We start from the raw sequence: 16,533 nt of genomic DNA, 5'->3' as shown, positions 1-16,533 counted from the left end.
GCCCACTTTGAGTGAGCACCTTCTGCCTGGCTTTCTTTCACACACCACGGACTCAGGATGTGGGTGTTGGTCCTGTTTTACAGGTGGGGAAACAGGTGCAGAGAAGCTAAGTTATCCAGGTGGCGAGTGGCTGAGCCCTTGAATCCGGGCCATGTTCTCACCGTCCTCCGCTGAGACCTCGTCATTAAGGCACTGTGTCTTTCCAATGTGCTAGCTTAAAAATAAAACAGAAGGTTCTGTCTTTCTAGAGGATACAGAGGGCAGGTGGCTTTGGCTGACATATGTGCTTCCCAGGAGCTGACATGTGGCAGGAGTCCTTTGAAGGCACCCGGTCTGAGACCACACAGCCTGGGCTTAAGTCCTAACTTTGCTACTTGTGGGCCAGTCTGTTTGTCTCGTTATCTATAAAATGGGGGAAATGGTACCTACCTCACGGGGTGGTTTGAAGAGAGTAAATGGGAAGTACTTTGCCCGGTGCCTGGCACAAATTAAATAATCAATGAATGTCGGGCTGAGGGCGAATCCATTCAACCCCTACTGCCTGAGGATTTCTGTAAGCCAGCTCTGAGCAGAGGCCAAATCTCTCTGCTGAGGACAGTTTACAAGATAAGGTACTGCAGACGTGCATCACCTGCTTCTGGGGGAAATGGCAGAAAACAGCTATTTTACCCTTAGACTTTGTGACTTACGACAAAATGTGGGGTGAGTTCATTAAAGCCCGTAACCTTCCCCGGGAGCCTACCATGTGTGAAGCAGCACCGAGCTCAGTGCTAGGGGTACAGTGGTGAGCGGGACTGACAAGGTCCTGCCCAGTCAGGGGTTAGATTCCGGGGAAGACACATGGTACACAGGTTTGGTAATCTCAGGTTGCAATAGTGCTAGGGAAGAAATAAAACCAGGTGGCAGTGTAGTGTTGAGGGGTGGGGAGGGGGTGGAAGTTGGGGAAGGCGTGTGTGACAAGGTGTTTAATCTGAGACCTAAACGACAAAGTGCAGATCTAAGGGAAGAACGGTCCAGGCAGAGGGAGCAGCAAGTGCAAGAATGTTGGAGGGGCTAGTGGTTGGAGCACAAGAGCAGAACGGGTGGTGGAAGTGTTGAGGCTGGAGGGGCTGGTGGGTCAGACAGTGTGGGAATGATGACCTGATCGATTCGCAATGTTGAGAATGGGGGTGAGGGGGTGGCAAGAGGGGCAGCACAAAACCAGGGAGGAGGGTAGTGTGGTTGTCAAGCAAGAAGTGAGGTGTACTGTGCACCTTCTGTGTGCCCAGAGCTGTGAAGAAGCCCTGGAAATTGGTTTGGTCCCTGTTCCCCAGGATCTTCCAGTGCGGGGAGGAATGAAACAGCCCCTGTGAAACCTGCAAAGGCAAGAACTGCGGGACTACAGAGTCACTGTCAGCCACTGGCCCTGCTCCTTTGAGCTTTCACTAAACTATGCTGGCGTTATTAGGATGTGCTTAGATTTCTTAATTTGTTTTTTTTCCAAAAAGAAAACAATTTGGTTATATGAGTATAAAGATAATATATATTTGGAAAATGTAAGCAACCAATAACAGTACAAAGATGAGAGAAAAAAAGTCACCTAAAATTCCATCATCCTAAGATACGTTAACATTTTGTGAACGTCCTTGCAGACGTTTCTGTGGATTCGAAGGCACACATGCTAGACATGCTGTGTTGTACCTGGCTTTGTTCTCTCAACATGGAGTGAAAACCTGTACTGCCCAGCAAAGTGGACCGAAAACCACCTTGGAGCGGGGGTGTGGTGTGCTGGTGCTAGTGGGACCGATAGAGGAAGTTCTGAGGAGAGATCATTCCAGCAAAGTTCCCCAAAGCCTGAGGGAGCTATTAGGTAAGAGTAAGATGCTCGTCACAGGTGTGTGCGTGGACGTGGAGTCTGCTCCGGAGGGTGATGATGGTGTAGGAGGATTCCTGCCCAGGCTGGTGGGCCCAGGTTCCTCACGCTCACACCAGGACCTTGGCCTGAGCGTGCAGACAAAGAACCTATCGGGGGTCTAGCACAGCACTGAGTGTGAGTTCTTCACCACGAAGCCTGACTGCTTTGGGAGGGGACAGAGGTTCTGGGACTAGTCCTGGTCCACAAGTTTGCCTGGGAGCCCAGGGTCCCCTGCAGAGATCTCTGCCCCACCTTTTCCCCCCAGGTGGAGAGAACCCAGGAAAGTCAAGCTGCAGTGAGAGAGATGGACACCAGGTGGCGCTGTGAACTCATGGCTCAGCTGGCCACCAAACTCCAAGTCTTGGGTACAGGTCACCTGAGCATGCCCTTCTCCCCACACACCTCAATTCCCCCCTGGGGCAGCAGCCAAGCTCCTTGTACTTATTTATCAAGGCTCTTCTCGAACTTGTCCCCAGACCTCTCCACCCCCCACACCCTGCTGCATGTGTGGGTTCCTAACACTGCAGGCGGTTTCCACCTCCAGCGTCGGTTTACCAATTATTGGACCTGGATCCCTTCTCCTTACCTATCAGAGCAACCTGCACTCAGCACTAAAGGCCCAGCACAAGCATTTCCACTACAGAGCCTTCCTGACTTCTCCCTAAGGCAAGGCAGACCTTTCCCTCCAGCAGGTGCCTCCCATCACACTCCCATCAGCTGAAACCCTTCAAGGGCAGGGCTCTGATTACCTGAGTGCCCAGCACCCAGCACAGGGCCTGGCACAGAGCTGGCATCTCTGAGTGAATCAATCCACCAGTTCAGTCCTGGGAGGGTTGACATTTCAGGGGAAGCACAAGTCATAAAAACTTGGACACAGGCCAACCTGGATTGAGCCTCTGCCTCAGAGACTTTGATCAAGGCCTTCCCCTCTCTGGGCCTCAGTTTCTACACCTGATAGTTTCTGGGCCAGATAGCCTCTAAGGCCCCTCCCAGGGGGACGAGGGAGGCTTGAAGGTGAGGAGTGACTTGCCCAAGTTCTCACAGTCCTGGGGCTGAGTTCTGATCTGCAGAGATCACTAATACCAGGTGTCAGGGGAGGGCTGCTGCCTCCGCGCACGCACACACACACAAACTCTGCCCCAGGTGGCGCAGTGCCATCCCTGTCCCCACTGGCTTTGGCTAAGGGAGCCCCAAGGGGGCCTATGATAACTGAGCAACAGCCTCCACCCCCTCCACAAACACCACTTCTGAGCATGCGCCCCTCAGCTTGTTTAAATTCAATGGACTTATTTGTTGTGAGAACTATGGAAGCACTGCAGGCATCTTAAAAAATGGAGAAAAAACATCCACAGTCTCTCCAGCCTCCCACTGCCCATGAACCGAGATGAAATTAAAACCAGCACCCAGCCCTGACCTGTTCCCTGCAGAGCCTCTTCAAGCACCTCTCCTTCCCTGCACCCCCTGTCTTCCAGACAGCCCGGAGAGGCTGGCAGCGGTGGCCCTATTTACAGATGTGGAACAGGCCCAGAGTGGGAGGCACCTGTCCAAGGTCACCTGGCTGGGGAGGGGCAGCTCTGGGAACTTTCAGTCTGACTGACCCACTACACCGGGCTGCCCCTGGGGCTGCGACTGCCTACCCTCAGTCAGAAGGCCACACTCCAGGCCGGGAAAAGAGGGTCAACACCCTCTATGTTCACTCAGCAAAATATGGCCTTCTACCAACAGCCGGGGTCAGGGGAAAGTGTGGGCTTTAGGGGAACGGAACTGAATGAGAACCCTAAGTGTGCTGTGACTGGGAGATCCACTGCCCTTCTCTGGTGTCAGCACCTACCTCTGGAAATTGAGTATAAACGTACTCATCTCAGAGGGTTCTTGCAAAAGTAAGTGAAACACGCCAGGTAAGAGGTACACTGCCCAAACCAAACATGGAAGTCACTAACCTCCAAACCTCAGCCACTGTCTGGCCCTGAAGCTCTGAGAGTCTTCCTTCCTGAGCAGGATCCTGCCAGGCTGGGGTCTCAGGCCTCCTGCTTTCAGGCCTGGCTTCCTTTGGTGCTCTGGAAACATCCTTCTGGCCAGTCCTCCCAGTCCCAGTTCCCCAGTCCTGCTCCTTGCTCTCCCTGGGGCCTGCCATGGGCCCCATCTTAGCACTAGTTGCCAGGGAAGAACCTCCCTCTTAAAGGGACACACTGATGGTCATAAGGGCTGCCCACCTGGTCCTCCTGCGTCCGTGCCTCAGGGCAATTCACTCTCCCTCTCTGAGTTTCAGTGGCCTCATCAGTAAAATGGGTTGCGGTGAAAATCCAGGGAGAGACTGGGAAAGGTTCTTGTAAGAAAACCGTTCCCTCCAGAGCTTGTCTTTGTCTTTGGAAAAGAGGATCCAACCATAGGAGAAAAAAAAAACACCATGCTCTTTCCTGTGGGCCCCACCCTACAGCTTCCAGGCCCCAGCTCCTGGATAGGACCCAGGTATCTGCATTTAACCATGTCCCTAAGAATTCTTGAGCAATGAAACAAGTATTGACTGTGAGATGTTAGAGATGAATCTAGGCAGTCCTAGCCCTGCCAGCCAGCCCCCAGATCTAGAGACCAGATCTAGGTGGAACAGGAGGTGCAGAGAAGAGTTCAGTCTTCCTTCCCATGGAGATGGTTTTGTTTGCTGCCTGCATCCAACAGAAGACAAAAGCTTCTTAAGGGCAGGGTTCTTGTTTTCTTCCCTACATTGTTCCTGGGACCCAAAACAGTGTCTGACACAACAGATTGTTTAATGATTAAACTAAACTCTGCCACAGGGCCTGGAAAGAAAGATGGATTTGCCTTTTGCCTCTCCAGTATGGCTCCTCAGCTCGGCACAATTATTGATCCTGTCTTTAATTTTTTTTTTTTTTGATAATTTGTTCATCATAGATTTTTTGTACTAATTTTGATGTTTTAAAAAATATATTAAAATGTACTGTTGGAATCCCTGCAAGAACCTTTGTACTCTTCTAATAAATTCCCTCTTTTATTTAAAAAAAATATATATATATACTGTTTGTTTTGATTACTGAGCTTTTTGGTGCCCTCTTAAATTTTGTGCCTGAAGCAAGTACCTCACTCACCCTGGTCTCAGCCCTGCCAGCTTGCCAAGATGCTCTGTGCAGCCCTGGGCACAAGGCTTTTTCCTTTTTCTTTTTCTTCACCAAGAGAGGACAATAACACCTCCTAGAGATGCTGTGAGAGTGAATGAAGATATGTGGCCAAGTGTCCAGTATGGTGGCTGGCACATACTAAAGATCAATAGATATCCATTATTACTATGTCGACTGAAGAAAAACGCACATCCTAAAAATTGCGAGTTGTGTTTTATTTGGGGATCTCACTGAGACTCTAGCCAAGGAGACAGCCTCTCAGATAGATGGCTCTAAGGAACTGCTCTGAAGAGATAAGGGGAGGAGCCAGAAGATATAGAAGATTTTTGCTGAAAAAAAAAAAACCTTTAAAGATTATTGCTAATCACAAAAAACAGACATCTCAAGTTAATGATTTTAGTGCTCTCCTATGTATAGAAAGATGCAAGCTTGGAGGGGGGAGCTCGTTGAAATTATTCCTTAAAATATGCATTTTAACAATCTAGGGCCAGTATCCAAACCACAGGATGCTTCCTGTTTTTCTCCATCCTGAATTCCCCTCAGGGTCCCCTGTGGTGAGAGGAGTGGGGGCAGGGGTCTGCAGTAGCTGAAGGCTTTATCCTTTTAGAACTGGAATGTTGGGGAACATTCTTTGTTTACTGGAATATCAGGCAACATTCACTGTCCACAACTATCTCATAGTCCTCTCAGGTAGGGGTTACGTCCCCATTTATATAGATGAAGAAACTGAGGCCCAGCAAGGGAAGGTGACTTGTTCAAGTCCCTGTGGTTATCAGAGACCTAACTGAGGTTCTCCTGACTCTGCTTCCAGTGATCTCCCCAGAGTACCACAGCTAACAAAACAGAGAAATAAACAGGCCTATCAAAAGCATTGGGCACAGCACTGCCACTCAGGTGCATGTCTCTGTATGACCAAAACTGGATCACAGGCATCAGGGCAAGGATAGTGGACGTAGCAAAAACACCTGCCTAACCAGGCATCCACTCACGCTGAAGGGCAATCCCTCAGAGTACAGAGGGAAGTGGAGGTGGGTTTTTGACTCTGATTTCTGGAGGAAGAAATAGAGAATCTTGGAGAAGAGGAAGTTGTGGCCAATGCATTTCCAAGGGGAGAAAGAACTTTGAAATTTGCCATAATACCACACTCAGAGACAGCCTGCTACTTTTGTACTAGAAGAATGGGAGTATGATTTTTCCATGTTAAATATTCCACAACACATATTTTCAAGGCTTCACGGCAATTCATCTTATTGATGGATAATAATTAATCTAACTGATCCCCAATATTTTTATTAATTTCTAAAAGTTGAATTGCTGGCTCAAATCTTCTGTACATTTCTAAGACGGCTGACACATAATAGCTGTTTAATCAGTATGAAGCACATGCATACAAATTCTCCTTCGGAGAGGGCCTGCTGTATGAGCTCTTTTATATTTATTATTTCTTTTCATGTGCAAAGCAACTGTACAAAGTAGGTGGTGCTCCTCCCATTTTATAGATGGAGACACAAAGCCTCAGAGAGGTGAAGTGACTTGTCCAAAGTCACATGGTTGGCGAAGCTGGGAAAACAACCAAAGTCAACGAGATGGTGAAATAGTTGTAAATAATTTTCATGAATATGGAGTGGAAAGTGAAGAAAGCCCCCGCCCCTCCCAAAGCTGAAGCCAAAGCAAAGGCTTTGAAGGCCAAGATAGCAGTACTGAAAGGCTTACACAGCCACAAAAAAAAAAAAAAAAAAAAAAAGAAAGAAAGAAAGAAAGAAAAGAAAATCCGGAAGTCACCCACATTCCAACAGCCCAAAACACTGCGGCTCAGAAGGCAGCTCAAATATCCTCAGAAGAGCTCCCGTAGGAGAAATAAGCATGATCACTATGCCATCAAGTTCCCCCTGACCACGGAGTCTGACATGAAGATAGAAGACAACACATTTGTATTCATTGTGGATGTCAAGGCCAACAAACACGAGAACAAACAGTCTGTGAAAAAGCTCTATGACTCTGACGTGGCTAAGGTCAACACCCTGATCAGGCCTGATGGAGAGAAGGCATATGTACGACTAGATCCTGACTGTCATGCTTTGGATGTTGCCAACAAAACTGGAATCATCTACACTGAGTCCAGCTGGCTAATTCTAAATATAAAGTTTCTCACTATAAAAAAAAAAAAGTTGTGACTACGGAAGGGTCTAGGTACGTTTCTTGAAGGAAGTAAACCGTGAGCTGCGCCTTATGGGGTGGACAGAATGACAGCAGGAGTAAAGGTCAGGGAAGGCCGTCTGGCAAAGTCCAGAGCCTGAGTAAAGGCCATCAAGAGATTTCTTAAAGCTCGAGATTTGTAGGTCAAAGGGATTAGCAGGAAAGAAGTGAATCCTAGGGTGAAGGCGGCCACGGGGAGAGTTATGGTTAGAAGCTGAGTTCCGCCCAGGTCCTGGGGACGCTGCACTGCGGGCTCGAGGCCCCGCCCTAGTCCAGCCCCTCCTCGGTCAGATGCAATCAGAGTCGTCCCGCCTCCAGCCAACTCTGGCCCCGCCCCTCCCTTCCTGGTTCTATTCCCTCACTTAGGCCCCGCCTCCGTCTCCTTTGGAACAATCCAACCGATCCTGTTGGACTCTGCCCCGCCCTATGCCTCGTCCCTTCTCAGCCTGGTGCAATCAGAATTCTCCTCCTAGTAGGCTCGGGCTCCGCCCTTGTCCCATCCGGGCCCGCCCCCTTCCGCCGAGATCACGCCCTGACCACGCCCCTTCTTCCTTTGGCGCTATCAGGCCGGCTTGCGGACCCCGCCCTTCTCAGGCCCCGCCCCGTCTAGCTTCCTCCAGACGCCGCTCCAAGAGGCTGCATCCTTCAACTCAGCTGAGCGCGCGGAGCTGCAGCCATGGCGGTCACCGCTGAGGGCGCCCGCAGGAAGGAGCGCGTCCTCTGCCTGTTTGACGTGGACGGGACCCTCACTCCAGCTCGCCAGGTAGGGCTCCGACGTTCAGAAGCTCCCGTCAGGAGTGTCACGCGGACACCCGGAGACCGAATGTAGTTCCTGCAGCGGCGTGACTCGTAATCCCCCGGGACCGAGTGTGGACTGCCGCAATACCCGGCCTCTGACACCCCGGGGCCGCCTGCTGGGAGTGATGAAAACCTGGATTCCCACGTCACGGCCCCTGAGCGTCCGCGCCAACGTTCTGCCCGGGAGCAACAGGGCTGGGTCTGATTGTTGTGGGGAGGAGGCTGCCGGCAGGGGCCTAGCTCCTCTCCCTCCAGGCCTGGCTCCGGGACACCCCGGCCTCCCCAGCCGTGGCTCCCACCCCTGTTCAGCCCTAGGAGGACGCACCAGTAGCCCGAAGCTGGCATCTGAACCCAGGGTTCCATACTGGGCTCAGTGCACCCAAGCGTTGAAGTCACCATCAGGTGAGGGTGAGGGGCAAGAGGTTTCAGAGCCATCCCACCTGACCTTTGTAGGTCTAGGCTTGTGTCTAATTTCTCAAGCCTCTCCTCCAGTTTACCTCCCTCTCACTGGCTCTCTTCCTGGAGGGAAGGAGGGCTTATGTACATTTTTGGCTGAGTTTTGGGGCTCCGCCTACCTGGAGGTGGGAGGCCCCAGGCCTCTGGTCACCGTGAGTATATTGTGGTACAGGGAGAGTGGGAGTGCAGTTTTCCTTCTAAAAGCACCTCACTGTACTGATGGCTCCAACCTCTGCTCCACAGTTTTTCTCCCTTTGGATCTCATTCAGAATGAGCCCTCAGATCCACCCTCACCAGTTGGGTGCATGGATAAGCAGGCCTCTGTCTTGCTCTCCAGTCTGGATTCAGAAGGACCTACTAAGGGATCTCCTAGAACAGGGCTGGGTTGCAGGGCAGAGGCTGATGGGAACCCAGTCCTTAGGCTCCCCTCCTCTATGTGAGGGCCCTGGACAGGAATCAGGCCACCATGCCTTCCAGCAGCTTCCGTGGTCCTCAGGAATGGGAGGAAGAAGACAGTGGTGGGAGGGTAGCAAGGTCTAGGACCAGCCCCGACCCCTCCCTCTGATCCTTAGCTCCACTAACCCAACAGCCTAAACAAGAACAGGTTGTCAGTGCTATCCACCCACCTGGATCTGTCCTTAGGACTTTTTTTTCCTGTCCTTAGCACTTTTTAAAAGTTAATTTTTAATTACACAGGTATTCATAAACACATTCTCTCTTGTAAAGTATGAAAACATAACAGGAAAGGCTAAAGTCCTCTCTGACTAGTCAGGATCCCAGGCCTGGCACCATCCCCAAAGTTGTGAGGCTTTTTGTTTGTTTGTTTGTTTGTTTTTAATAAGTGGTATCATAATCTGTATGCCTTTCTGCAACTTGCTTTTGACAATTACCACCGTGTCTGGGGCTCTCCTATGTTGGAAGCACAGTCCTGCCTTATTCTGTGTAACCACAATATAGCATTTCAGAGCAGGTGTGTGCCATTCTCCAACTGACTAGCTTCGTATTTGTTTGCAGTTTTTTCACTGTTATAAAGCATACCCAATGAACATCCATATACACCTGGGCAATGCTGGATAACGGGGTACTTGCATTTTCAGTTTTAATAGATCTTGCCAAATTATCCTCCAAAGTGGCTGTACCAATTTACACTCTGACCAGCAACATTTGAGAGTGCCTATTTTCCCTGCATCCACTCTAGATTTTGTCATCTTTGCATATCTGAATGTTTGAAAACATGGATTGTAACTCATTGGTTTACATTTCCTCAGTGGGGGATCTTTTCAAGTGATTAGTCAGTAGTTAATCTCTTACTCATTTCCTATCTCCTTAATCCTTAACAGTGACCCCCTCCAGGTGGTTGCTACTATGATCCCCATTTTATAGATGGGACAACGAAGGCAAAGAAAGGCAAAGCCATTTGCTCAGGTTATCCTGCTTTTGAGGGACTTGAGCCAGAGTTTGAATCCAAGTGCATCTAATTTTGAGGTCTAGGTTCTAAACCTTGAACTGCCTTAGATCTAGGTGGAACATGGCTCCCAGGGTTCTGAGCACTGACTGAGGTCTTAAGTGGAGGTCCCAGACTTGCTGACAGCCAGAATTTTGTGCTTTCCTGCCCCACTGCAGAAAATCGACCCTGAGGTGGCTGCCTTCCTGCAGAAGTTGCGAAGTAGGGTGCAGATCGGTGTGGTAGGTGGCTCTGACTACTCTAAGATTGCTGAGCAGCTGGGAGAGGGGGATGAAGGTAAGAGGAGCGGGCCAGAGCCAGTTCCACAGTCCAGTTAGGATGGGGTGGAGGGAGTGGGGAGTTTGGGAGATCCTTGGAGCAATGAGCTTTCAAAGACTCAGTCCTGCTTTAGTGGGGCAAAGGAAGTAGAGTGAACAGCCTGATATTTCCCTCAATAACTCAACAAACATTTGATGAGCATCTACTATGTGCCAGGCACTGTGCCAGGCTTTGGAGAAACAGCAGTTTATAAAGCAGACAGAATCCTGCCTTTATATTCTCAGTCCTCCCTGCTGAGTCTTGATTTCCTCATCTTTAAAATGGGCATAATCAATAACCATTTGTTGAAAATGACTATGTGTTAATTTCCTTTCATTTACTCCTCCCAACCATGCTTTAGGGTGGGCGTGGTTATCCCATTTAACAGGATTCTGAAGTCACCCAGAAGGTTTTTGGACCCAGAGCCCTTTTCTCAGCTATGTTCCCACTTTCAGCTCAGCCTAGGCAAATGCCTCCAGTTCCTCAAACCAGAAACTTCCTTGACTTTTCCCTTTTCCTCATCCCTTTATTTATTCCATTAGCAAGTCCAAAATTTCCCCACTATGTGTCCATGTCTCTGTCTCCACTGCCCTGCCGTGGTCCAGGTGATCACCTCGCACCTGACCCTGCAACAGCCTCCTGGCTGGCTCCCTGCACCTCCCCACTACCGCCCAGTCCAGCCACTTCCTGTGGCAGAGTCCAGAAATCCCCCTTGCAGCCAGTCTTGAGAACACAGTGATGGAAGTTGTAAAATAAATGGGAAGCCCTTGTACAGAGAAGCTGCGGGAGCACAGAGCAGAAATGATGTCCTCTCCTGGGAAGTCCTGGAGGGTTTCCAGAGGAAGGAGCTGGGTCCTGGAGGAAAAGTAAAGAGGGAGGGCATCCCAGGTAGAAGGAGCTGCATGAGCAAAGTCCCAGAAGTGTTACTGGCTTGTGTGCTTGTTTGGAAAAAAATAAGCTGCAGAAGACAAGGTGGCTGGAAAAGCAGGTTCAGGATAGAACAAGTGGGATTTGAATGCCAGACCAAGGAGTGTGGGTTTCCCTGCTTGGCTCTGGGTACCTGGTCTCACATTCTTTCTTTCTCCCCTGGCCCCTATGTGGCTTTGAAGTCATCGAAAAGTTTGATTATGTGTTTGCTGAGAATGGCACAGTGCAGTACAAGCACGGAAGACTACTCTCCAAGCAGGTCAGTGCCCCCCAACCCGGGCCTTAGGATACTTTTCCACAGTGGGACAGTCCTTGGGTACCTTCTGTCCTGGGTCGGGGGGGAGCAGAGAGTTGTGCCAGCCACACTCTGAGCCCTGTGTTCCTTGCTTAGACCATCCAGAACCACTTGGGGGAGGAACTCCTGCAGGACTTGATCAACTTCTGCCTCCGCTACATGGCCCTGCTCAGACTCCCCAAGAAGCGGTGAGATCCCACCCAGCCTGTGTCCCACCCCTCCTCCCAATCCTGGGCCTGAGGGGGGAAGGGGATGGGTCTCTCAGATGGGCCCTGACTTACTGGTGGGTGGTGAGGCTGGATTTGAATTCAGGGCCCTTCTCCTTCTCTCTGGCTCCCCACCCTCCCACCCACCCTCTTCACCACCAGTGGAACCTTCATCGAGTTCCGGAATGGCATGCTGAACATCTCCCCTATCGGCCGGAGCTGTACACTGGAGGAAAGAATTGAGTTCTCCGAACTGGACAAGGTGCCACCAGTTGTGCGGCCTTGGGCTCTAGGGCCTCAGTCACTCACCCTCCCTGAGCCTCTATTTTCTCATCAGTGAGATGGATTGGTTGTGGGTGGTGTTCTAATTCAACCTGTACTCTTTTGGACACCTCCCATTTGCCATGGTTGTAGGCACTTCTGCATCTTTCCAGCACAGCTGGTTTCTTTCCCTCCCTTGGTGACCAGCACCACCAGCCACCTACTTACCTAGGCCAACACCTAGGGCATCATTTCTTCCTTCCCGCCCCATCAGGTCCAACAGTAATTCCCAGTGCTTCAGCCTCCAGAGTTGGTCTCAAACCTCTTCACCCCCACCCCCTCCATAAAACCCCGCCAGCCTGTTCTCCAGCAAGGCCACTGAAAATCTTGTGAAGCACATCTGCCCCCATCCACTCCCTGCTTACAATCTTTCCATGGGTCTCCTTGCCAACTGGACAGTGTCCCGGCCCCCTCCCGTGATGCCCTGAGGGCTCTGCCTGGCTCAGGCTCACCTCTCCAGCCTTCTCCCTGTGCATCTGTTCTTGGAACACACCAGGGTCCCTGTCGCCTTTGGCTATGCTGCCCCTGCTAAACCTTGACATGCATGTGGCTTGTCATCCCCAGCACGCACCCCCTCCCTTTCAGGGATGGAGTCAGTCCGTCGAGCCTTTTCACGCCATCCGGTCTGAATGTTACACATAACACTGCACCCCCTTATGCCTCCTGCTCTCCTCCTCTGTTTTATTTCTTCGCAAGCAGTTGTCACCATCCTCTAATACACTGTGTCACCTACTTGTAAAATCTTGGCTAGTTCCTGTCTCCCCCACCAGAGCTGTAAGCTTCTTAAGGGCTGAGTTTTCTGCAGCTGCTCACTGCTGATCCCCTGTGCTGATCCCCTGACACAAGAAATACTTATGGAATGAGTGAAATAGATGGTGTTATCCCCATTTGATGAATGAGGAAACTGAGGCTCAGAGAGGGGAAGTGACTTGCCCTAGGTCACATAGGGAGTAATTGCAGATTTGAACTTGGGTCTCCCCCTGCTGCCTTGTCCCAAGGGTTAGGTGGGACTTGCTGTGATGATCTGTTCCCATTCTCACCCTGTGCCTGAGGTGTAGGGTAGGCAATGCACACAAACCTGGAGACTTTCCTTGTTGGAGTGTTTAAGATTGACCATTGGCCAAGACCCCCTTCCACACACATATTGAGAGGGCGCCCTTTCCCAGGCCACCTAGGTTTCCAGTCCCAGCTCCACCTCCTACATGCCCAGTAACCTGGAAAAGTGGTTTCACTACTGTGTGCCTCTGTTTTCTCATCTGTAAAGTGGGGGTAATCACAGTTCTATCTCATGGGCTGCAATGAGGGCGGGGCGAGTTGGAGGTCTGGCACATGCTGGCTGTACTCACAGCAGCCAGGGTCTTGTCTTGTCTTTTTGGCTCTCATTTGCTCCCTTCTGATATTAGAGAAGCTCAGGAGTGTCCTGACCTCCTGTGTTCCCTGCATCAGCCCAGATTCCATATAAATGCTTTATTCTCCTTCAGCCCCTCAGGCCCTGAGGACAAGTAGTCCCCTTTTCCAGATGAGGACACTGAGGCCAAAGGGTAAGTGGCCAGCTCGAGGTCACAGTGCTGGTCTCTGCTGAGGCTGGACATGGCATGTGGGACTCTCCAGTGACCAGCCTGGTTCTATGGAGACAAGAGGTGCAGCCATCTCGGGCCATGTGGGAACATTTATTCAGAGCTCAGGACACCCTTAGCTCTAACCCTGGGCCCACAGATTGGCCTCTGGTAGGGACTCTGGCCTCCCTGGGAGCCCACCTTCCTGCTGGGAAGACAAGGCCCAGGCTGCCAGGAAGGGTCACATCCCTCATCCTTGCTTTTCATGAATGTCAAGCAGAGTTTATTCATCACTTTTCCATCCTTTAGCCCAGGAGAGAGGCTCAGAGAAGTCAGGCGAATTGCCTAGTCACACAGCCAGGAAGCACAGCAGTCAAGCCTGGAACCCAGGCAGCCTGCCTTTATCTCTCATGCACTCCCTGGACCACTTTTCCAGGCTCCAAACTGCTGGCCACTGCCTGCCTCTCCTCCTATTCTAGTCCTTCCCATCACTGACCGATTAAAGCACAGGGCTAGGCAATTGGTCCACTTCTGGGGCACTGGCCCCCATCATTGCAGCAGCCAAGAGGGCTGCCCCTCCAGGCTTGGCATGGCTGTTCCCCTCTGTGGTCCCAGCAGGGCCAGGCTGGAGATCCTCAGGTCAGTGAGTGAGTGTCCCTTTATTCTGTGTTTGTAGATACATTCAACCCTCCTCCACTCCAAGGCTCCCTTCAGAGTACCCCGCCCATACCACACTGGCAGGATCTGGCACTGTATTCAGTTACAAACCTTCTGGATTCAGGCTCTGGCTCTGCCACTGAGGCTGGGTGACCTTGAACAAGGCATAACCCCTCTCCAGGCCTCAATTTCCTCATCTGTAAAGTTGGGGGGTCATGATAATCCACCTGGAATTCTCAGGGAGCTCACATGAATTTTGTGCCCAGCCCAGGGCCTGGTACACAGCCCTCTGAACCCCAGTTTGCTCCCTCCCCTCCTACAGAAGGAGAAGATCCGGGAGAAGTTTGTGGAAGCCTTGAAAACAGAGTTTGCTGGCAAAGGTCTAAGGTTCTCCCGAGGTATGTATACCCTGCGCAGGGCCTGAGGTCTGGCACAGGAGCACACCTAGGGCCTCACTCCTGAGTCTTTAGAAACCCCTCCTGGCCCCCTAGGCTTCCCCACCCAGTGACTCAGGTCAAAAACCAAAGCCTTTCCCACTGCCACATGACCCTACGGTCCATTCCCCACAGTGGCCAGAGGGATCCTTATGGAAAAACAGACCCTGTCATACCCCTGCTTTGAGCCCTTCAGAAGCACCTCCTCACCCTTAATGAAACCCTCTCCCTGCACCCCCGTTTCCGTGTGCCCTTGCCCCAGCCCTTTCCCAGCTTTCTCTGTCACTGGGACACTCCATACCCTTCCCAGCCTTGGAGACTGTGCTTGCTCCCCAGCAATTGCTGCTCTGGCTCAGGTCTCAGCTCAGTGTCACCTCGGAGAGGTCTCCCCGAACACACTGGCTGGGGAGTTTCCTTGCCCCGTTGACTTCCATGCTCTGAGGTGGTCTGGTCCTTACCACCCTTTCTCCCACCTGGATTGAAACCCCATGGGGATCCTGAGTCTATCCACGCCCTCTGCCTGGTGCTCAGTAGACACTCAGGGGTTGCTGAATGAATGAACAAACAGAGGGTGCCTTCAGCTCCCTGTGAGCTGCCCCTGTGCTAGCCTCATCTACCACCCCAACTTCCACCCCGCAGGTGGCATGATCAGCTTTGACATCTTCCCTGAGGGCTGGGACAAGCGCTACTGCCTGGACAGCCTGGACCAGGACAGCTTCGACACCATCCACTTCTTTGGGAATGAGACCAGCCCCGTGAGTGTGGCTCAGGCTCAGTCCGAGTCCCCCTCATCCCAAATCACCCCCAGATCAAGGCCAGGACACAGGGTGACAGAACAGACCTCCTGGGAAACTCCTAGAGAACAACCAGTACTCACCAGCCCCATTACAAAGATTGGAAGGCTGGGGCCCAGAGCTGGCTGGACACTTGCCCCATGTAACACAGCAAGTCAGGGCAGATCTGGTGAAGGCCCAGAAGATGGGCTTCCTGGCAGTTCTGAGGGGGCAGGAGGAGGGTCAGCCCTGTAGGAGCCAGTGTGGGGAAGGGACTCCATGCCAGGGTGGGTGTTGGGGCATAACCATGGGAGCCTCCACCAGGCACCACATATGTCTATATGGCTTCTCTGCCCTTCCTCTGTATGCAGGGTGGGAACGACTTTGAGATCTACACCGACCCCCGGACCGTTGGCCACAGTGTGGTGTCCCCACAGGACACAGTGCAGCGATGCCGTGAGATCTTTTTTCCAGAGACAGCCCACGAGGCATGACCAGGGACCACACCTGCCCCTTGGGACTTTCAGAAAGCTCCGCCCAGGCCTGAAGAGAGCCCCGGCCCTAGTGTTGAGTAGGGTGGTAGGCCTCTCCTCTGGCCCAGGATGCCTGCCTCATGTTACCTGCTGAAGGCCCACCTCAGTGGGCCCAGGATCTGTGGACAGCTGTCCCCCGCCGGTCAGCACTGATGGGACTGGCTCCCACCCTCCACCCCTGGCCCTGGATACAGCTGCTGCTCGTTCTTCTGAACAGAACAGGTTTCTGTCTATGCAGGAGGCGTGTACGAGCGTTGGTACGAGACAGAGCCCACCCTGCCTGCCCTGGATGGGGGCAGAGCACTGGGAAGGTGCATATTTTCAAGAACTTTATCTCTCAGATATTAAAGTTCCCATGACAAGGTACGGGGTCACTTCTGTCTGGGTGGCTAACTGGCCCTCGTCACAAGTGCTATTCCTGCCCCCGCTTTGCAGATGAGGAAGCAGGCACAGATGGCAGGGCCTTACCCCAGTCACACAGGGAGTCTTTGATACAGCCGAGGAGGGTGGGCCATTGAAGCCCCAAACAAGGGCTGTTTGGGGTGTCCTCCCAAGCCCCTTCCCCTCGGACCCAGACAGACAGAGGCATCTCTG

The 16,533-nt window shown here is 51.8% G+C and overlaps 2 protein-coding genes across 2 annotated transcripts; both read left to right on the top strand.

The window, feature by feature from the left end:
• The first annotated feature begins 6,644 nt into the window (after nucleotides 1-6,644).
• On the top strand, nucleotides 6,645-7,694 carry LOC105073070 (large ribosomal subunit protein uL23-like). The gene is made up of 2 exons (XM_045520534.2): nucleotides 6,645-7,146; nucleotides 7,588-7,694. The coding sequence occupies exons 1-2, from the start codon at nucleotides 6,645-6,647 to the stop codon at nucleotides 7,692-7,694; spliced, it is 609 nt and encodes a 202-aa protein (XP_045376490.2).
• A 125-nt stretch (nucleotides 7,695-7,819) lies between these two features.
• On the top strand, nucleotides 7,820-16,305 carry PMM1 (phosphomannomutase 1). Its single transcript, XM_010960231.3, has 8 exons — nucleotides 7,820-7,984; nucleotides 10,099-10,216; nucleotides 11,347-11,423; nucleotides 11,556-11,647; nucleotides 11,828-11,927; nucleotides 14,522-14,597; nucleotides 15,273-15,388; nucleotides 15,778-16,305. Exons 1-8 carry the CDS (start codon nucleotides 7,898-7,900, stop codon nucleotides 15,898-15,900), a joined length of 789 nt encoding a protein of 262 aa, XP_010958533.1. The 5' UTR covers nucleotides 7,820-7,897; the 3' UTR covers nucleotides 15,901-16,305.
• Nucleotides 16,306-16,533: the final 228 nt, after the last annotated feature.

This window comes from Camelus bactrianus, chromosome 12 (assembly GCF_048773025.1).
Source record: "Camelus bactrianus isolate YW-2024 breed Bactrian camel chromosome 12, ASM4877302v1, whole genome shotgun sequence".
In the NCBI taxonomy this organism is placed as follows: Eukaryota; Metazoa; Chordata; class Mammalia; order Artiodactyla; family Camelidae; genus Camelus; species Camelus bactrianus.
Note: the sequence above shows the minus strand (reverse complement) of the source record. Positions and strands in the feature narration are given on the sequence as shown.